Here is a 22,461-nt window from a genome sequence, read left to right as displayed (position 1 = left end):
AAATTTTATACAGAGAAATGTTAAGTAAATCCATGAGAGAAAAGAACATAAAATGGTGGGATGGGAATTTATCCTTGATCACATGCACAATAGCAATGAATGTTTGTTGAATTCAGATTTTGAATATCAATGCTATATCTTTCAGTGATTGCTTGAGAATTAACAAAAACTATGTCCAAGAAGTATGTAATTTTTTTTTGCCTTTTGATCAGGTTATATTTTCTGTTCATATACTTATAAATGAAGTGCTTGAATTTTCCAACCATTTGACTTATTCAGGAAAGGTGTATTCTTGTTATAGTGGCTATGCATTTTGCCATATTCTTCAGGGATCTCTTTGATTTAAAGCACTCATTTATTATGTAACTTATTGAAATGCTGACTTTTTAATGTACAGAAACTTGTTGCTGAGAAACAGGAAAAAAGGACACAAGAGCGTCTGAAAAGAAGGGAGGAGAGAGAAAAGGAGGAACGAATGAAAAGAAGGTTGGCTACCTTTTCACACTTAAAGACTTAACCAACACCAGCGATAATTATCTCTGTGGGATAAAAATCATTCCTTCAGTTTGCTCCATGCCTTTAGGGATCTTTGACTTTGTTTATCCTTTTTTCTTATCTTTTTGATCCTGATTTTGTTATTTTCTATTTCTCCTGTCTGATCCTAATGTTCCAGTACCATTACGTTCTTCCTCACTCAATTTGTATTCTTTCAATGTTCATTAATTTCCTGATATAATAGATCTTGACCCTGAAGACGTTCTTCTCAATCTCGTCACCCTACTTAAATCTTGTATTCCAACATTATTTGATTTTCTTTTGCTTGCAATCTCCATTCCTTTGGTTATCAAAGCAAGTCTGGATTCTTGTAAAAGCAAGTCGATTGACAATTAATATTCTTTCAAGAAGCAGCTAAAAAAGGGGAGGCACCTCTCTCATCTATCTCTTACTAGCAGCACTTAATCAGATTTCACACAGGAAAGTTGGTAGCATTTAAAATCTGTAGAAATGGAGGTAATCTTTTTACATCTTGTTATTTGCCTGAAGGCAGAAGGAAATTTGATGTGGGTTGGTGATCAAGTGATATCTGGATGGGAATGGTCAATGTATTTTTCTTATGATGTAGCAAGTGGTAATTCTAAAGACCTACACATCATTTAGATAGTAATGTTTCCAGGTTTGCAAGTGACACAAAATTAGGCAATGTATACTGTGTAATTTCAAGGAAGAAGTAATAAAAGCATAAATGATCATGTGTGTGGCTCAAAGTGGGGGAAGATGGAGGAGGTCTGAGTTGATCCACTGTGGATCCAAGAAGACACATGGAAAATGTTTGGAATTCAATTATCAGTAATGAGGCAAAGGGCTTTTGTCATCCATGTGAATGACTGAGTATCAGCATTGCCGATACATACAAGTGCAGTAGAGCTTGAATAAGTCTCCAGGCAACTGAAATATCAATTTTCAGTTTTGTATTCAAATCCCTTTGTGATAAAGACCTTTTGATTTATTTGGTTTCTAAGTATTTGTGTTTTATTCAAAAGCTTGAATGTGAGTTTCAAAACAGAAAATAATAATGTAGGGAAACAAACTTTACCCAGCAGTGTCTTACAGCTGTTAAGATGCGTGGCCAGGTTCTCTCTTAATTATATGTGGTATATTAGCTCTGAAATTAAATGTTTGGTGGGGATCAGGGTGAATTCATAGTTGCTTGAAAGCCTTTGTTTCTCTGAGAATACAAAGGAGCCTCAGCTTCATGTCAGAATTGAAAGATGAAGTTTGACCTGGCAGTAATTTTAGACCAAATCCAAGGCAAAACTCTCATTGCTGAAGTTCTTTTAACTTGAGTACAGGTGCTACATATAGTGTTAACAATAAAGTTATGTTGCTTAATCCGTCAATGACTTTTATTCTTTCTATCCTTATTATTAATGAAAGTCTTGAACTAATTGCATTTTAAGCCCTATCTCTGATGGTACCAATTTACAATTCAATACTTTTATAATTTCTTCCTCTAAATTACACAGTTGCCAGCTTTATCATTATTGATTAATCACCAATGATTTTCTATGGAATTATCATTTGATAAAATCAGTATAAAAAATAGCAAGTATGTTGAGCCTTGAATTACTGTATAACATTAGAATTGTAGATGTAGCAATGAGCTTCATCTTTTTTGTTACTCTTGATATTTCAGGACCCGGTCTCGCAGCAGGGATCGCAGGAGGTATGTTTCTTTTTTGGTTCCTCACTGGTGTGGCTACATCAACTATTTAAAGCTGGAGAATGAAGAGAAAATTTTACTTGGATTTAAGAAGTAATATTAGGATATTCCAAAGATATACCGATAATGAAATACAAAAGTCTACAAATATTACCTTCATTCCTGCACACATTAGCAATAAAAACACAATCTAGTCTAGTTTACCGGGTGAAGATATCAATCTTCAGCACCCAACAGAAGATCAAATTTTTAATCTCATTCTAAAGGTCTCTGCTCTCCAGATGTCATTCAATAGTTATACAGTCCTTATCAGCTGAATTCAATCATTCAAAGCTGGTCATTAAAATCTTACTTCAGATATCCTTAGTGAGATATTTACATTACAGTTGAAACCATGAAATAGTACAATTTAACATATGAATCAATATTTAAATATGTTTCATCCAAGTTGGATGTACATGATCTGAATCTGAATATCTGGAACAAATTAAGTGTTTACAAACACCTTCAGCCAAAATGGTCAGTCTTGGTTTGTTGTCTCTTGTGGTATTCTTCACGTGGCTAATTTCTAGACTGATTGGTTCATAAGCAAATAAGGCTAAGTACATTTGGTATGACAGTGGACTGTAAAAGCTGAAAGATGATCAAAAGAAACATCAATTAAAAATTGAAATGTTCATAAACATCGTGCTCAATGAATTTTGCCCATTCTGCTATTCACTGTAATCATGGCCGATACACAGCAAGCCTCAACTCTTTCTGAAGGTTATGTGGAACTGGCACAACTCCCCAACCTTTCAAAGTTGTATTTCCTATTTAAATACCTCTGGTTATTTGCCACTCTTCAAGAAGAAACTCCTATGTGGTTTTAAAGTATCATCTCCTTATCTTGCAACTGTAATTATTTGAACTTCTACCTAGGTTCTGAATCAGATTTATTATTTCTGAATTGCCCTAAAAATTGTGGCTTTTGCAGCTGCGGTACAGTGCAAAAATGTAAAAATATAATTTATTAAGATGTAAAAAGTATAAATAATGAGGTGATGTTCATGAGTCACTCAGAAACCTGATAGCGGATTGGGGGAAGAAGCTGACACTGAATTGTTGAGCATGGGTCTTCAGGCTCCTGGTGGTACTAACAAGTAGAGGGTATGCCCCAGATGACAAGAGTCCTTAGTGTTAGGTGCCACCTTTTTGAGGAGCCATCTATTGAAGTGTCTTCGATGATGGGGAAGACTAGCTGTGTCTATAATCCTCTGCAGCCTCTTGCAATCCTGTGATCTGGAGCCTCCATACCAGACTGTGGTAGTCCTGTGTTTCTTAAAGGTTGCCCATATTCATCTAGACTTCAAAGAAAACAAATCGAAGTTTTAGTCATTCATTATAAGAGGACCCTCTCAGCCCAAGAACTATGCTTCCTCCAATGCTAGTATAACCTTTCTTAAATAATGAAAACAAAATTATATACAGTAGTCTAGATATAGCCTCACCAGCACTTACAGTCATAATACTTAAACTTCAGCTCCCTTCAATAAAGGTAATGTACCATTTGCTTAACTACTTGATAACTTTGTGTTTCATACCTAGAAGGCTTAGATTTTGCTATGCTAAGTCTCTATATTCTGTTGCATAGTCCGTATAGCCTCTTCATAATGGCCGCTGAACTTGAGTACTTGCAACTGATCCCTCCTCCGTTAACGTAGATGGTAAATAATTAAGGACCAAGAACTAGTACTTGTGACAAGATCTTTGTAATATTCCACTAGTCCTTCCATCTCTACACAATAACTGATGAATCCATGTCACCACATCAATGCTTTGAATTCTTATGTTGTGGCTCAGCCTTCAGTGAGGCACATTATCAAATTTCTTGTGGAAATTGAAATACATTACATCTGTAGATCTTAGCAATTCTGCTGGCCATGTCCTTGATCAAAAGCAAATTCATAAACATTTTCCTTTTACAAAACCATGTTTAATTGGTTTGATTGCATTTAGCTACTCTAAATGAATAGATATTTCTCCCTCAATTGATCAACACTAGCTGTCAAGTTCCTTGGTTTTTGTCTCCCTCTATCCTTGAATGAGCAAATCACATTTTGCAATTGTGTTACATTCCCAAACCAAAGTGAATTTTGAAAAACTTCAACCAGTGACTCTTATCTGCAGTCCCTTTTCTGTTAAAATTCTTAGATCAGGTCTTTGCAACTTGTCTCTGTCCCATTAGCAACAGGATATTGTTTGTTCCACACTATTTCAAGCTCACCCACCTTTTTATCTTTGGACTATCTGCAATTTCTTCTACTTAAAAACTGATTTAAATAATCTCCCATTTCCTTGTTTCCCATCATTAATTCCACAGTCTCACCCACTTGCCTGATTTTCCTTCATAGAAACATAGAAAATAGGTGCAGGAGTAGGCCATTCGGCCCTTCGAGCCTGCACCACCATTCAGTATGATCATGGCTGATCATCCAACTCAGAACTCTGTACCTGCTTTCTCTCCATACCCCCTGATCCCTTTAGCCACAAGGGCCATATCTAACTTCCACTTAAATATAGCCAATGAACTGACCTCAACTGTTTCCTGTGGCAGAGAATTCCACAGATTCACCACTCTCTGTGTGAAGAAGTTTTTCCTCATCTCGGTCCTAAAAGGCTTTCCCTTTATCCTTAAACTGTGACCCCTCGTTCTGGACTTCCCCAACATCGGAAACAATCTTCCTGCATCTAGCCTGTCCAATCCCTTTAGAATTTTATACGTTTCAATAAGATCCCCCCCTCAATCTACTAAATTCCAGTGAGTATAAGCCTAGTCGATCCAGTCTGTCTTCATATGAAAGTCCTGCCATCCCAGGAATCAATCTGGTGAACCTCCTCTGTACTCCCTCTATGGCAAGAATGTCTTTCCTCAGATTAGGGGACCAAAACTGCACACAATATTCTAAGTGCGGTCTCACCAAGGCCTTGTACAACTGCAGTAGAACCTCCCTGCTCCTGTACTCAAATCCTTTTGCCATGAATGCCAAGATACCATTTGCCTTTTTCACCGCTTGCTGTACCTGCATGCCCACCTTCAATGACTGGTGTACAGTGACACCCAGGTCTCGTTGCATCTGCCCTTTTCCTAATCGGCTACCGTTCAGATAATAATCTGTTTTCCTGTTCTTGCAGCCAGAGTGGATAACCTCACATTTATCCACATTCAATTGCATCTGCCATGAATTTGCCCACTGACCTAACCTATCCAAGTTACCCTGCATCCTCTTAGCATCCTCCTCACAGCTAACACCGCCGCCCAGCTTTGTGTCATCCGCAAACTTGGAGATGCTGCATTTAATTCCCTCGTCTAAATCATTAATATATATTGTAAACAACTGGGGTCCCAGCACTGAGCCTTGCGGTACCCCACTAGTCACTGCCTGCCATTCTGAAAAGGTCCCGTTTACTCCCAATCTTTGCTTCCTGTCTGCCAACCAATTCTCTATCCACATCAATACCATACCCCCAATACTGTGTGCTTTAAGATTGCACACTAATCTGCTGTGTGGGACCTTGTCAAAAGCCTTTTGAAAATCTAAATATACCACATCCACTGGCTCTCCCCATCCACTCTTACTAGTTACATCTTCAAAAAATTCTATAAGATTCGTCAGACATGATTTTCCTTTCACAAATCCATGTTGACTTTGTCCAATGATTTCACCTCTTTCCAAATGTGCTGTTATCACATCTTTGATAACCAACTCGAGCATTTTCCCCACCACCGATGTCAGACTAACCGGTCTATAATTCCCCAGTTTCTCTCTCCCTCCTTTTTTAAAAAGTGGGGTTACATTAGCCACCCTCCAATCCTCAGGAACTAATCCAGAATCTAAGGAGTTTTGAAAAATTATCACTAATGCATCCACTACTTCTTGGGCTACTTCCTTAAGCGCTCTGGGATGCAGACCATCTGGCCCTGGGGATTTATCTACCTTTAATCCCTTCAATTTACCTAACAGCACTTCCCTACTAACATGTATTTCCCAGCGTAGCAGTAGACAGGTAGTGCAGGAGTCCCCTGAGGTCATCTCCTTCCTAAACAGATATACTGTTGGGGGAGATGTCTCATCAGGGGAAGGCAGCAGCAGCCGAGTTCATTGCACCATGGGTGGCTCTGCGGCACAGGAGGGAAGGAAAAGGAGTGGGAGTGATAGTGATAGGGGATTCGATTGTAAGGGGAATAGATAGGCATTTCTGCGGCCGCAAACGAGACTCCAGGATGGTATGTTGCCTCCCTGGTGCAAGGGTCAAGGATGTCTCTGAGTGGCTGCAGGACGTTCTGGAATGGGAGGGTGAATAGCCAGTGCTCATGGTGCACATAAGTTCCAACGATATAGGTAAAAAACGGGATGAGGCCCTACAAGGTGAATTTAGGGAGTTAGGAGATAAACTAAAAAGTAGGACCACAAAGGTAATAATCTCTGGATTACTACCAGTGCCACATGCTAGTCAGAGTAGAAATAGGAGGATATTTCAGATGAATACGTGGCTTGAAAAATGGTGCAAGGGGGAGGGATTCAAATTTCTGGGGCATTGGAACCAGTTCTGGGGGAGGTGGGACCAGTATAAACAGGACGGTCTGCACTTGGGCTGGACTGGAACCAATATCCTAGGGGGAGCGTTTGCTCCTGCTGTTCAGGAGGCTTTAAACTAATGTGGCAGGGGGACGGGAACAAGTGCAGAGAGACAGAGGGGTGTAAAATGAAGGTAGAAGCAAAAAGTAGTAAGGTGAAAAGTAAAAGTGGCAGGCAGGCAAATCCAGGGCAAAAAGCAAAAAGGGCCGCTTTTCAACATAATTGTATAAGGGCTAAGAGTGTTGTGAAAACAAGCCTGAAGGCTTTGTGTGTCAATGCGAGGAGCATTCGTAACAAGGTGGATGAATTGAATGTGCAGATAGTTATTAATGAATATGATATAGTTGGGATCACAGAGTCATGGTTCCAGGGTGACCAAGGATGGGAGCTCAACATCCAGGGATATTCAATATTCAGGAGGGATAGACAGGAAAGAAAAGGAGGTGGGGTAGCATTGCTGGTTAGAGAGGAGATTAACGCAATAGAAAGGAAGGACATTAGCCTGGAGGATGTGGAATCGATATGGGTAGAGCTGCATAACACTAAGGGGCAGAAAACGCTGGTGGGAGTTGTGTACAGGCCACCTAACAGTAGTAGTGAGGTTGGGGATGGCATTAAACAGGAAATTAGAGATGCGTGCAATAAAGGAACAGTAGTTATAATGGGTGACTTCAATCTACATATAGATTGGGTGAACCAAATTGGTAAGGGTGCTGAGGAAGAGGATTTCTTGGAATGTATGCGGGATGGTTTTCTGAACCAACATGTCGAGGAACCAACTAGAGAGCAGGCCATTCTAGATTGGGTATTGAGCAATGAGGAAGGGTTAGTTAGCAATCTTGTCGTGCGAGGCCCATTGGGTAAGAGTGACCATAATATGGTGGAATTCTTCATTAAGATGGAGAGTGACATAGTTAATTCAGAAACAAAGGTTCTGAACTTAAAGAAGGGTAACTTTGAAGGTATGAGACGTGAATTAGCTAAGATAGACGGTGGATATGCAATGGCAAGCATTTAAAGATCGCATGGATGAACTACAACAATTGTTCATCCCAGTTTGGCAAAAGAATAAACCAGGGAAGGTAGTGCACCCGTGGCTGAGAAGGGAAATTAGAGATAGTATCAAGTCCAAAGAAGAAACATATAAATTAGCAAAAAAAAGCGGCACACCTGAGGACTGGGAGAAATTCAGAGACCAGCAGAGGAGGACAAAGGGCCTAATTAGGAAAGGGAAAAAAGATTATGAGAGAAAGCTGGCAGGGAACATAAAAACTGACTGTAAAAGCTTTTATAGATACGTGAAAAGAAAAATATTGGTCAAGACAAATGTAGGTCCTTTACAGTCAGAAACAGGTGAATTGATCATAGGGAACAAAGACATGGCAGACCAATTGAATAACTACTTTGGTTCTGTCTTCACTAAGGAGGACATAAATAATTTTCTGGAAATAGTAAGGGACCGAGGGTCTAGTGAGATGGAGGGACTGAGTATATCCTGTATCCTTAGAAGCTCTTGCTACTTGTTTCAGATACTACTGCCACCTTTATCTAATACCTTTTTTCATTATTACTAGTTTTATTAATACTAATGGCTTTTTAGTCTCCCACTGCTAGTTCTTAGAAGAATTCATAACCTTCTGGCTTTACGCCAGCTTAACTTGTTAACCACAATGGTTCATCTTTCTCATTGAGTAACTTTTTTTTAATTGGGATAATTTCTGCTGGGGGTAAGCTGCTTGAAAATCTGTCACCACTCATCTACTGACTTTTAGCTTATTTACACAGTCCACTCAGGCACCTTGTCCCTCATACCTTCGGTTTAATTTAAGTTCTGTTTATGGTTCCATGTCCTTTGCCCTCAGACTGTATCTTCAATTTCCTAGAGAGCTCTGGTGTTATTGCATTTTAATACTGAACATCAGGGATGAGGGTAGACATTTTACATCTATATTTGGCAATAAAGAGTTGAGATCAATAGGGAGCAGATCATACATTATGTATTGTGTCTATATTTGACCAGTCAGGGTTGTTGGCCCTGAGCTGAACCCCCGAACCTGGAGGACCAGTGGACCACTCTTAGTCTGGCCTCTACCCTTTGAACTGTTTGGCATGGGTGACCCTACCAAGAATCAAAGCACAAGGCCCTGACCCCAACCAATGTAACTCTCTGGGTCATTGAGGCACGCAAGCTTCCAAGCCTGTGACAAGATTGTGGTCCTCTTGGAGTTGTAGAGATATAGATGACTGATAAATAATTGTAGAAAACAATATTATTTCTACAGATCAAGATCAAGGGAGCGTCGTCGACATAGATCCAGGTCTGCATCCCATGACCGACGCAAACGTTCCCGCTCCAGATCTCGGGATCGGCGTCGCCGTCGCAGGTCTCGTTCCAGAAGTAGAAGCAGAAGCCGCAGTCACCACCGCAGCAGACATAGCTCCAAGGACAGAGAGAGAGATCGGAGCAGAGAAAAGAGCTCTAAAAGGAAGTAAGTAATTTGTGCTTCGCTATTGCATCGTCCGTATGACAGCATAGCACTCTTGTTCATACTTGTCATATAAGGTGGAAGCAATCCCATTGGTCCCACTTCCCCTCTCACTACCCTGTACCGCTACAAATTGTTTTCCCCCACATGCCCAACAATTGCACTTAAATTATTTTGTCACGTACTGCCACACTAAAGGACAACTTACAATAGCCAACTGACCTAGCAGTACATCTTCAGGAAAAGAAAGAAACATGAATATTTAGAAGCCCATTTGATCATGGGAGAATGTGCAAACTACACAGCCTGGTCTTTGGAGCTGTGCGGCAGCACCATGAAATATGTGGTTGCAATTAAGTATCCAGAGCTGAGACTTCTTTGCTTTTCATTAAAATAGCATTTTAACCATGGTAATGTTAATTCTGCAAAAATATAATCTCATCTAAAGACCTTTGGTTTGACCAGCCTTCCTTCAAAGCTATTTCTAATTACTTTTTTGTAACTTGTAAGACTGTTTGGGTAATTCAAGTATTAATCTACATAGAAGAATTAAAATTTCTCATAACTTCATGTTGTTACACATTTCTTGGAGTTGCTCTTTCATTCCTCCTGTTCTTTGTTTTCTGAAATAGATTGCTCTGATGTTTAGTTTTCTGGCAATCACTGCTGGTACTCAGGTGCTCAGTTGGGTTGCCTCTTTATTTTCCTTTACTGCTTAATGAGGCTGCACAATCTACATGTTGAGCATATTGAAAGCATGATACATTGTTTCATTTGCCAAGGCACAGAATATGAGCATAGGGAGGTGGTCCTAATACAACTGTATAATACATTGATGTTTTGGTTGCTACACAATAGGAAAGATGTGACAGCATTGCAGAGGGTGCAGTAACGATTCATCAGTTATATTGCTTGGATTGAGAAACTAGGCTTAGTTTTCCTTGGAGCAAGAAAGATTGAGTTGGATTCCAGAATGCACTGTCCAAGTGTCCATTCGTTCATGATGTGCTGTGATATATAATGTGGGCAGTCACAGTCTTTTCATGACCATGATTGTTCTTGGCAGATTCTTCTGCAGGAATAGTTTGCTATTGCTTTCTTCTAGGCAGTGTCTTTACAAGACGGGTGACCCCAGCCATTATCAAAACTCCTCAGAGATTGGCACCAGTGGTTGCATAACCAGGAGTTGTAATATGCATCAAATGCTCACACAACCATCCACCACCTGCTCCGGTGGCTTCACTTGACCCTAATCAGGGGGCTAAGCAGGTGCTACACCTTACCCCGGCTAACAGAGGGAATGAGTGTCTTACGCTTCCTTTGGTAGAGATGTATCTCCACCCCACCACTGTCCAAATGGTGGAAGCAATTACTGTCACAATATTAAGTATCTAAATGAGCTTGAATTGCCAAGGCATAGAAGACTATGCACCAAGTGCTGGTAAATGGCATTAGTGTAGTTAATGGTTACAGTGGGCTGGAGGATCTGTTTGTAGACCATTTTGTGGAACACCTTAGCTCCTGGTTTCATGCAACTTTTCCCATTCTCACGCTGACCTGTATCTCCCTGAAAATTGATGATAACGAAGGTAAATGACATGCTTGTGTGCATCAGTTATAGTAGAGGAAGTTCATCAGGATGCTGCCTAGATTAGGAAGTATTAGCCATAAGGAATGGTTGGGAGAAATTGGATTATTTTCTCTGAAGCATTAGAGGCTGAGGGGAGACAATGGGTTTATAAATCTGTGATGCATAGGTAGGGTAGATATTCAGAGTCTCTTTCCTGTTGTAGCAATGTCAACTACACGTAGGGAAAGGTTACAGGTATTTCATTCTCTCAGCTTTCCTGTCGGTTTCCCACTTGTTCGTTCTTTTCATCAGATCACTTTCATATTAAAGTATTGTTAAAATCTGTAGTTCAAAATGGGAGACTCTTCTATTTAATTTTTACTGGTAAAGTGAACTTGTATAATTATTTATGTAATACACCTTGTCTAAAATTATCTGATTTTTCTAGGTCTAGAGATCGAGACAGATCCAGGGATCGAGACAGGGATAAATCAAGGGAGAAAGATCGTAAGGATAAAAGGCGTTCCTACGAAAGTGCAAATGGCAAATCAGAACACAGCTCTGAGGAGCGTGAAGCAGGAGAAATCTAAAGGACAAAATCTTTTTTTGGAATCAGGGCAGTGGATGTCTTATTGTTTAACTTGACTAGGGGAGCTCTTGTTTTGGTTTTGGACTTATAGAAAAAAAAATTCCAGCATATAGGTGACCGATAACTTAAATATTAGATAGTTGAAGATGTTGACATTTTTGTCAGTTTAACCAGCTGATTTTGAAGGCAGCAGCTGGAGGTGCCTAGAATGTACTATGTGTGCATGCACTAGTGCTGTTATGCCACTGACATTAGGGTTCCTCCTTTCATTTGCACAAGGGTGCTATTTTACTTTGAATATTGAGTTATTTGTTAGGTTGCATTTTTTAAAAATGTGGAATCTCAAATCCATAACAAATTTTATTAGAAGCAGAGTAAGAGTGTATCTGGTCCTTTGGAGCAGTAACTGTCGTTACTATAGACTGTACTGGCTTCTGCACCCACCCTTCCCAGCTCCATCGTCCCATACAAGTAATGGTACATGCTGTTTTCATTAAAACTGCAACAGTCATCTTTTTCATAGTCAAAATATATTTGACTGGCATCTTTTTGCTAGTGATTCAGAACCTATTGGATCTTTTTTCCACCAGTAGGAAAAGTTACTTGTCTTTCATCCAAAAAAACTCCTTTCTCCTACACACCATTTCCCTCAAAGTTAACACTTTATTCATATTTAATTTTGCTTTCAACAAACCTAGATTTTTTTTCTCATCCTGTTACATCCATAGATACTTCTATGACTTGAGTACTTTTTTCCCCTCTTAATCATCCTGAAAGGTGGAACAGTGCACTGCCTGTTTCTTACAAAACTTATCAGTTGGGATTTATCAGGAAAAATGCAACTGCTACAAATAAAGCTGAATATTTCATCTCTTGATTTCCAATCCCATCTCCACACGAGATCTATTTTAAAAAATCTGTAATTTAGGCGCATGTTTCTCTTTAAGTGCCCTATAAGGTGTGGAAATACACTGAAGCTATTTTTTTTTGGCAGTGGATGGAGGGGAAAGCTCTAAATTTCTGAGTTTGTAATCTCTCCTTACGTGTACTTTTTAATATAATTAAGAAGTGTTGGTTTTATTCTTGCAGTTGCAGTAGAAGTTCAGGAAGGAATGGTCCACTATTGGAGTTGATAAGTTATGTGATTTCAGTAGCTTTTCAGGATTCTGCATGCTAAGTACATGCTAAAATTCCCCCAAGAAGACCTTTCTGGCTTTGTGTGCATGTAATTCTCATTAACCTTAGCATGTCTTCACAATACCTCTGAAACACAATGAACATAACTAATTTTGGATTGTTACTTGTGAACTTTTTGAGTGAAATCATGCCCATAAAATAGTTTTTAGTGTTTATTATTCACAAAAAGAGATTGTGTACTCAACACAGGATTTTCCAGTCATTAAAATGATACAAAATACTTAGTTGGATTTAAGGGAACCCTTTGTGTTTTCCACACACTTGTGGCATAAATGGCACACTCCATGCAGCTCAGGGTGTTGTCTCCAGTGGGCACTGGGGTGTCAAGAGTCCTACAGTATACCAATGTATTCCATGATGGCTATTTTGCTTGTTTTGTTGGTCATTTGTGGTTATCCCACAATTGATGTGTTTTGTTTTAAAGAGATGGTCTGGTTTAACTTAAACCAACTTCTGTGCTATAAGAATAACTCGGTGTAATGTTTGTTGCTATCCACAGTGGCACTGTATTTCTGCACCAGATACTTCAGTTGCTGGATGCCACTGCTGCCCCTGCCCTCCCCTTCTCCGTCCTGCCACCTCTACCAACATTCATTTCATTCTCCATGGTCATTTGATCAGTCAGATTCCTGAGTTTGAGACAAAAATAACAAGGTTTTATTTTATTCCCCTGTATCTTTTTTCCCTCATGACTTGTCTATACTTGTATTGTTAATTGAAAACAATTGAAATAAATTTTTTCAAAACCATTTAATAAGATTTATAAACAATTTAAGTTTTTTTTCTGTATTGTATGAAATTGTCATGAATACTTGTTTGCTACTTTGCAATTAAAACGAACCAATATAAAGTCTTCCTCTGCTTGCTTGGCAAGTCTGTTGGAACATGTGGCGGTGTGTGCCTTGTTCCCGTTCCATGCAAAAGAGGGGGCAGTCAAGCATTCAACTTCTCATTTACATGATTATGCAATTCCTTGCAGAGTCAGGAGTGCCTCTGCCGCTGCATTGGTGATGTTTTAGTGTGAAGGTGAACTTGAAATGGTTCACTTATTATGTTGTGATCAATGTAAACTACATTTAAATTAAAATGATGAATAATCTCTTAGGACTCAACAGTGCTCCCTTGCCAGTAGATTTGTACTAACTTAGTTTTTTTGATAATTGATGATAATTGTGTTCTGGAAATGAACAAGCCAATTTTTTTTACAAACTGAAATAATTTGGAATCTGTATTTGGGATGCAGAACATTCCTGCTTTTGTCTTGCCAGCAGGCAAGTAAACACATATTCAATACATTTTGGTTGAACTTTCCAGTTATGTTGTTAGTGAAAAACAGTCTGGGTCAGTGGAGAAAATATAACACTACGTATGCTTGATTTATGTTTGCTTATTCTCTTATAGTTAATTACTAATACTTTTCTATCTCTAGTATGTTTAGGGTTAAGTATTTGGTCAGGCTTGATTCCAACTGTCGCTCATATTCTACATCCAAGGTTCTTTATCTTCCTTGTTAATTGTTGGTCTCCAGAGTTGTAGCTGACAAGGTAATCAATGTTTTTATGTTCTGGCGAGAGCATTTCAGAATATTTGAGATCCTCAAAACCCTGAGACATAGGGGAGCATGGAATTGATTGCGCGTGACAGTTTTCCCATGTTGGGTCTCATGACCAAGTTTTCCTGACAAGTTTACCTCACTGTTTAAATCTAAGCCTCCAGTTATCCCTTATCGTCATAACACCATACTAATTACCATGGTAACAACAACTTCTGTTGCCCGGTGCTGAAGCCTTGGATGCTATGGAAGATGTTTCAGGATGGACTTCATTATCACAAGATGGCTACTGACTTACTGTACTCAATTTACTACGTCTCCTTGAGTTTGGGTACCTTCGAAGCCAGGCAACTCAAGAGACAATAATGAATATTAGATAAGCTACTTTGCCAATCTGCTTCTTTGCTTCTTGAAGGTCTCTTTATATTAAATTATACAGTTTAATTGCAGCAGATGGCTTCTCAAAACAATTAGTGATTCATAATTCTGTGATCAACACTGGAGAACACACTTCCAATGACATTATCAACATAGAAACATAAAAAAACTTACAGCACAATACAGCTGTGCCGAACATGTACGTACTTTAGAAATTACCTATGGTTACCCATAGCCCTCTATTTTTCTAAGCTCCATGTACCTATCCAGGAGTCTTTTAAAAGACCCTATCGTATCCGCCTCCACCACTGTCACCAGCAGCCCATTCCATGCACTCAAAAGCTGTGTTTTTAAAAAATATTTAACCCTGACATCTCCTCTGTACCTACTTCCAAGCACCTTAAAACTGTGCCCTCTCGTGCTAGCCATTTCAGCTCTGGAAGAAAGCCTCTGACTATCCACACAATCAATGCCTCTCATCATCTTATACACCTCTATCAGTTCACCTCTCATCCTCCGCTGCTCCAAGGAGAAAAGGCAAAGTTCACTTAACCTATTCTCATAAGGCATGCTCCCCGATCCAGGTAACATCCTAGTAAATCAATGTTTGAAACAGGTGACATATCATGAAATCTGCTTTGCAGCAACAGTACAGTGCAAGACATAAAAATTATTATAAGTTAGAAAATAATTATTGCAAATGACAAGTACCAATATTATTGTCTTTAAGTATTCTTAGAAAACTTCACAGACCACTAACAACTACATAGCTCCAACGTGAAAAACGATGAGTCTTCTAGGATTGTAAGATCTTCATATTGTTCTGATTTCCCCACAGGAGTATGTTGCTTATGTAAAATTGGCTCCTTTTCCCATTGTTTGTAGGGGTTTAGTTGTCAAGTACAAGGTTACAGTCATAGTCTTGCTATGTTAATGATAAATTTTCTGCTAGATGCTCTAAACTGGCAAAGCATTGTTAACCTATGCATATTTATGCAGGTGCTGCCGCTATCTAGGCCACTATCTTAGTTTGAACTATTGTTACTGCAGCAGCATGTGTACTTTCCGTGGATGCTGTTTTCCAGGTGACTGCAGAGTGTACCTATTATGCTGTGCATCTGTAAAGCTGTGGTCTGCGCAAATTGATGTCTTTATTCTGGATCAAAGGGCATTTAATTATTGGTTGAAAACATTTTGAATGTTTGAACTGGGCAACGAGGAATAGAGTATCGACTGAAGCAAATTCAGACAGTAACATTAGCATCCTGGTTACTGAGGCAGTATGCCTTATACACCAGTTGTACCCCGGGTGTCACTTTATATTACCTGAGGTGGAACTGGGAAGAAGTCACCAGAAAAGTCAACAAAGACCTCCAATCAATTCCAGCAGAATTCCACTCCCTTATTTGTTTGGTCAAAGTTAATAATTTGACCTTTTTAGAAGCCCAGCAGACATGGGCAACATTGCAATAGTCCCCTCCATTCACATAGTTGGTAGTTGTACAGCTAGCTAGTTCAGTATAGCAGTCACATTATATAATGCAATCATACACTTAGTGCATCCTCACCAATGTGGTACTCTCAATTCATCCATATAGCTGAGGCAGTATCTCAGGACTGAAAATCTTCATGAAGAGTTATGACTTGAAGCATCAGCAGTTCCTTTCCTCCCACATATGTTCCTTGACCCACTGAGTTCCTTCAGCAGATTGTTCATCCTAACAGCTATTTCATTATGGCAGCCATTTTCTATCACATTGATAATATAAACAGAAAATCTGCAGATGCTGGAAATCCAAAGCAACACACACAAAAAGCTGGAGGAACTCAGCAGGCTGGGCAGCATCTATGGAAAAGATGAAGGGTCTCAGCCAAAAACATTGATGATATACTCTTTTGCTGAGTTCCTCCAGCATTTTATGTGTATTACATTGATATTATTCTCCCCTAACCTTCGATGTCCTTACTAATCAAATACCAGTCAACCTCCACTTTAAATATACCTGATGAATGAGCAAAGAAGTGGATGGTCATACACGTTGGTACAAAAATAAAGGTACAAACTTTTCAAATGGGGAGAAAATTCAGGTACAAAAGGGACTTGGGGCTCCTAGTGCAGAATACCTTAAAGGTTAACTTGCAGGTTGAGTCTGTAGTAAGGAAGGCATGCAACATTAACATTTATTTTGAGAGGATTAGAAAATAAAAGTACGGATGTAATGCTGAGGCTGTGGAACATAGTGAGCAGCTTTGGGCACCTTATTTAAGAAAAGATGTGCTGGCATTGGAAAGAAACAGATAAGGTTCATGATAATTATCCTGGGAATGGAAGGGTAAACTTAGAGGAGCATTTGATGGAGTTATGAAGAATGATGTATCTCATCTCACTGTTCATCAGTCACTGAAAGTAAGCATGCAAGTAGTGAAGAAAGCTAATGGCATGTTGGCCTTCATAACAAGGGGAGTTGAGTATAGGAGCAAAGAGGTCCTCCTGCAGTTGTACAGGGCCCTGGTGAGACCACACCTGGAGTATTGTGTGCAATTTTGGTTTCCAAATTCGAGGAAGGACATTCTTGCTATTGAGGGAGTGCAGCGTAGGTTCTCGAGATTAATTCCCGGGATGACAGGACTGTCATATGTTGAAAGAATGGAATGACTGGGCTTGTATACACTGGAATTTAGAAGGATGAGAGGGGATCTGATTGAAACATATAAGATTATTAAGAGATTGGACACGCTAGAGGCAGGAAACATGTTCCCGATGTTGGGGGAAATCCAGAACCAGAGGCCACAGTTTAAGAATAAGGGGTAGGCCATTTAGATTGGAGTTGAGGAAAAACTTTTTCACCCAGAAGGTTGTGGATCTGTGGAATGCTCTGCCTCAGAAAGCAGTGGAGGCCAATTCTCTGGATACTTCCAAGAAAGAGTTAGAGCTCTTAAAGATAGCGGAGTCAAGGGATATGGGGAGAAGGCAGGAATTGAGTACTGATTGTGGATGATCAGCCATGATCACCGTGAATGGTGGTGCTGCCTTGAAGGGCCAAATGGCCTACTCCTGCACCTATTGTCTATTGTAATGTTGAAAATTCTATATAGACCGAGCATGGAGAGGATGTTTCCTATAGCGGGGGACCCTAAGATCAGAGGGCTTAGAATTCAAGGATGTCACTTTAGAACAGAAATGAGAAGGAATTTCTTTAGATGGAGAATAGGGAATCTGGAATTCATTGCCATGGGCAGTGTGAATGCCAAGGCATTGGGTATATTTAAAGCAAAGGTTGATAGATTTTTGATAGTAAGGTTATGGGGAGAAGGTAGGAGAGTGGGGTTGATCGGGGATAATAAATCAGCCATGATAGACCAGATGGGCCCAATGCCGTAATTCTGCTTCTATGTTTTATCTTGTTTAGCAGCTTCATGCAACACCTTGTCACCTTCTTAAAATCCAAGTAAACAACATCCACTGATGCTCCTTTGTCTATCCTGCCTGTTATTTCCTCAAAGAATAACAACAAATTTGTCAGGCAAAATTTCCCCTTCAGAAAACCATGCTGACTTTGGCCTATTTTATCATGTACCCCATCCTTAATATTGGAATCCAACATCTTCCCAACCTTTCAAGTCAGACTAATTGACTTAATAGTTTACTGTCTCTCCCATCTTAAGAGTTGAGTGACATTTGCAACATTGTAGATGTTTGCTTGGTCTTTAAGAGGACTACGATGGGGTAAACTCAATGTGTCAGATGCATGGCAATGTGGAGACGGGCAGTAGTGAAAGTACTGTTTGAATAGATTTCACTGATCCCAGCTAAAGTCTGTGCAAGTTCCCTCTGCTCCCAACAGAAGTCTCTTTAAACTGTAGGGCACAGACAATAACATCTCCCTCATTAAATTAATTATTCACATGGATTTAGTGGCTATGGCAGCAGTGATTTGATCTGATTCAGTGGATTGCAAAGCTGTGGAGACCCACCTTGAAAGAGAATCAGTGGCTACATGAAATAGCAAAGTGCAACCTTTTATGATATGACAGCAGTTTTATTCCAAGCAATCTTTCCCAAACTGCTACTGCTCACTGCAATATAGTTTAATACCCAAGCAGGCCAGATTAACCGTCGCATATGTTTGCAGCTCTAGCACCAAGGACTACAACTACAGTAAGAAGCACTGCATTAGAGCAAATCATCTTTGAAAGCTATCAGAGAAGAGAGGATAAAAGGTGATTAGTCATGGCATTTACACGGGGGGGGGGGGGTGAAATCCCTCCACCCCTTTTAGGCCTCTCGTTTTATTATCTTTTATCAGTCTTTATATTCTCTTAACCCTCAACCATCATGCTCTTGAATCAGAGAGTTGACTTCACGCACCCCAACACTCAACTGTTCCCACAACATATGACAAACGAGAAAATCTACAGATGCTGGAAATCCAAACAAAAACACAAAGTGCTGGAGGAATGCAGCAGGCCAGGCAGCATCTATGGAAAAAGTACAGTCAATGTTTCGGACTGAAACTCTTTGATAGGACTGCCAACTGAGCCCACAATACATGGAAATAAAAACACAAAATGCTGGCAGAACTCAGCAGGCCAGACAGCATCTATGGGAGGAGGTAGTGACGACGTTTCGGGCCGAAACCCTTCATCAGGAGTGAAGTAACATAGGATGGTCGAGGGGATATAAGAAGTGGGGGGAGGGATAAAGTAGAGAGCTAGGAAGTGATAGGCTGAAGGGAAATGGGCTAGAGGGAAGGTGGAGAATTATGGGAAATAAAAGAGAAAGAAAGGTAGGGCTGGGGGGAGATTATAGTGAGGGGGGGGGAAGAGAGAGAAAGAGAACCAGACTAAAATAATAGATAGGAATGGGGTAAGGGGGGGCAGGGGTATCAACGGAGGTCTGTGAGTTGGATGTTCATGCCGGCAGGTAGGAGGCTACATAGGCGGAAGATGGAGCAATACCTTATCTCCCGCCTAGGTAGCCTCCTACCTGCCGGCATGCACAGGTCGATGGAGCAATACCTTATCTCCCTGTCTGGCCTGCTGAGTTCTGCCAGCATTTTGTGCTTCTATTTATCTCCAGCATCTGCAGATTCACTCATGTTGCCACAATATATGGACTCATTTTCAAGGACGCTTCATCTCATGATCGCAATATTTACTGCTTACTAATTTTTAATTAATTTTTTCTTTTTGTGTTTGCACAGTTTATTCTCTTGCACTGGTTGTCCACCCTGTTGGTGTGGTCTTTCATTGATTCTATTATGGTTGTTGGAACATATCAATGATGGGGTAAGTGAAGTTGAGTAAAGTTATCCCCTTTGGTTCAAGAGGCTGATTGTTGAGTGGTGCTAACTGTTCCTGAGGCTCCTGTACCTTCTTCCTAGAAGCGGCAAGAAGAGAGCATGTCCCGGGTGGAGGTGGGGCAGGGGGGTCCTTGATGATGGATGCTGCTTTTCTGTGACAGCGTTTCATGGAAATGTGTTCAAAGGTGAGGTGGCCTTTACCCATGATGGACTGGGCTGTATCTACTACTTTTTCTAAGATTTTCCATTCAAGGGCATTGGTGTTTCCATACCAGATTGTGATACAGCCAGTCAATATACTCTCCACAGCACATCTGTTGAAGTCTGTCTCAGTTTTAGATGTCATGCTGCATCTCCATAAACTCCTAAGGAAGTGGAGGTACAGCCATGCTTTATTTGTAATTGCACTCATGTGCTGGGCCTGGACAGATCCTCTGAAGTAATGTCACCAAGGAATTTAAAGTTGCTGACCCTCTCCACCTCTGATCCTCTGATATAGGCTGGCTAAAAGGATAAACAAGTTTTCTTTATTTCTCCATTTCTAGCAAAGAGTCTTCAAACATTTTCTGTTTCCATTTCTATGGTTTTCCTGGCCTGAATATTGCCAGCATTTTCTGTTTCTGGTTCAGGTCTGTCTATTTTCTTCAATCCCTGCTGTTACTGCTACTGAAATTAAAATTATACTCCCCGACAGATTTTTCAGTTTGGGGATTGAAAAACTGTTCATCTATCAGTAGCTCAGCAAATCCTGCTCATTATTTATGTCAAGTACAAATTTCTGTGTTGTATGCTTCTGTGGTTCATCCTGTGACCTGTTTACTGTTTGTATTCAGCAAGGTCAGCCAAGTGCCTCTGTGACAACTGTTGCTACATTAATAAATAACTTGTGTCACAAGGCCTGCCTCTCCAAATTCTTTAAATTTAGTCAGCGCGCTTCAGGATAAGCTCTCCTTTCCCTGTCTTGCCTGGATAACCTTTGGAGTTGATTAAATGTTGGCCAGGAAAACCTTACTATCTTGTCTACTTTCTTCACAAGCTGTTTGCAGTCTTTGCTTAACAGTTGCCTGCATCAGTTTGCACCATTAGTGATAAAAGGAGAGTAAGAGGTGGAGAATTTCTTAAATGCATTTATTTTAATGCTAGGAGCATTGTAAGAAAGGTGTATGAGCTTAGAGCATGGATTGAAACCTGGAAATATGATGTAGCTATTAGTGAAACATGGTTGCAGGAGGGGCATGATTGGCAACTAAATATTCCTGGATTTCGTTGCTTCAGGTGTGATAGAATTGGAGGGTCAAGAGGGGGAGGTGTTGCATTGCTTGTCAGAGAAAATATTACAGCGGTGATCTGGCAGGGTAGATTAGAGGGCTCATCTAGGGAGACTATTTGGGTGGAACTGAGGAATGGGAAAGGTGTAGTAACACTTAGAGGGGTGTATTATAGACCACCTAATGGGGAGTGAGAATTGGAGGAGCAAATTTGTAAGGAGATAGCAGATATTTGTAGTAAGCACAGGGTTGTGATTGTGGGAGATTTTAATTTTCCACACATAGACTGGGAAACCCATACTGTAAAAGGGCTGGATGGTTTGGAGTTTGCAAAATGTGTGCAGGATAGTTTTTTGCAGCAATACATAGAGGTCAGGTGACGGAGGTATGTGTTGGGGAGCTCTTCGGTAGAGTGATCGCAATGCCATTAGTTTCAATATAGTTATGGAGAAGGATAGGACTGGACCCAAGGTTGAGATTTTTGATTGGAGAAAGGCTAACTTTGTGGAGATGTGAAAGGATTTAGATGGAGTGGATTGGGACAATTTGTTTTATGGGAAGAATGTAATAGAGAAATGGAGGTCATTTAAAGGTGAAATTTTGAGGGTACAGAATCTTTATGTTCCTGTTAGGTTGAAAGGAAAGGTTAAAAGTTTGAGAGAGCCATGGTTTTCAAAGGATATTGGAAACTTGGTTGGGAAAAAGATATCTACAATAAATATAGGCTGCATTGAGTAAATGAGGTGCTCAAGGAATATAAAGAATGTAAAAAGAATCTTAAGAAAGAAATTAGAAAAGCTAAAAGAATATATGAGTTTGCTTTGGCAAGTAAGGTGAAGATAAATCCAAAGGGTTTCTACAGTTATATTAATAGCAAAAGGATAGTGAGGGATAAAATTGGTCCCTTAGAGAATCAGAGTGGACAGCTATGTGCGGAGCCATAAGAGATGGAGGAGATTTTGAACAATTTCTTTTCTTCAGTATTCACTAAGGAGAAGGATATTGAATTGTGTAAGGTAAGAGAAACAAGTAGGGTAGTTGTGAAAACTATGATGATTAATGAAGAGGAAGTACTGGTGCTTTTAAAGAATATAAAAGTGAATAAATCTCCGGGTCCTGACAGGATATTCCCTAGGATCTTGAGGACAGTTAGTGTAGAAATAGTAGGGTCTCTGACAGAAATATTTCAAATGTCATTAGAAACAGGGATGGTGCTGGAGGATTGGCATATTGCTCATGTTGTTCCATTGTTTAAAAAGGGTTCTAAGAGTAAACCTA

The 22,461-nt window shown here is 39.9% G+C and overlaps 1 protein-coding gene across 6 annotated transcripts in view; it reads left to right on the top strand.

The window, feature by feature from the left end:
- The window catches only part of LOC140719010 (putative RNA-binding protein Luc7-like 2), a 59,602-nt gene extending 46,067 nt beyond the window's left edge, over positions 1–13,535 (top strand). For all 6 annotated transcript variants that reach the window (XM_073033323.1, XM_073033322.1, XM_073033324.1 and 3 more), the window contains 4 exons: positions 398–486; positions 2,195–2,224; positions 9,123–9,329; positions 11,345–13,535. In XM_073033323.1, coding sequence (XP_072889424.1) covers positions 398–486; positions 2,195–2,224; positions 9,123–9,329; positions 11,345–11,486 — 468 coding nt within the window. In that variant the 3' untranslated portion in view covers positions 11,487–13,535. The remainder of the gene's footprint in view (positions 1–397; positions 487–2,194; positions 2,225–9,122; positions 9,330–11,344) is intronic.
- The last annotated feature ends 8,926 nt before the right edge of the window (positions 13,536–22,461 follow it).

This window comes from Hemitrygon akajei, chromosome 31, assembly GCF_048418815.1.
Source record: "Hemitrygon akajei chromosome 31, sHemAka1.3, whole genome shotgun sequence".
Lineage (NCBI taxonomy): Eukaryota > Metazoa > Chordata > Chondrichthyes > Myliobatiformes > Dasyatidae > Hemitrygon > Hemitrygon akajei.
This window is presented reverse-complemented; position numbering and strand designations above follow the sequence as displayed.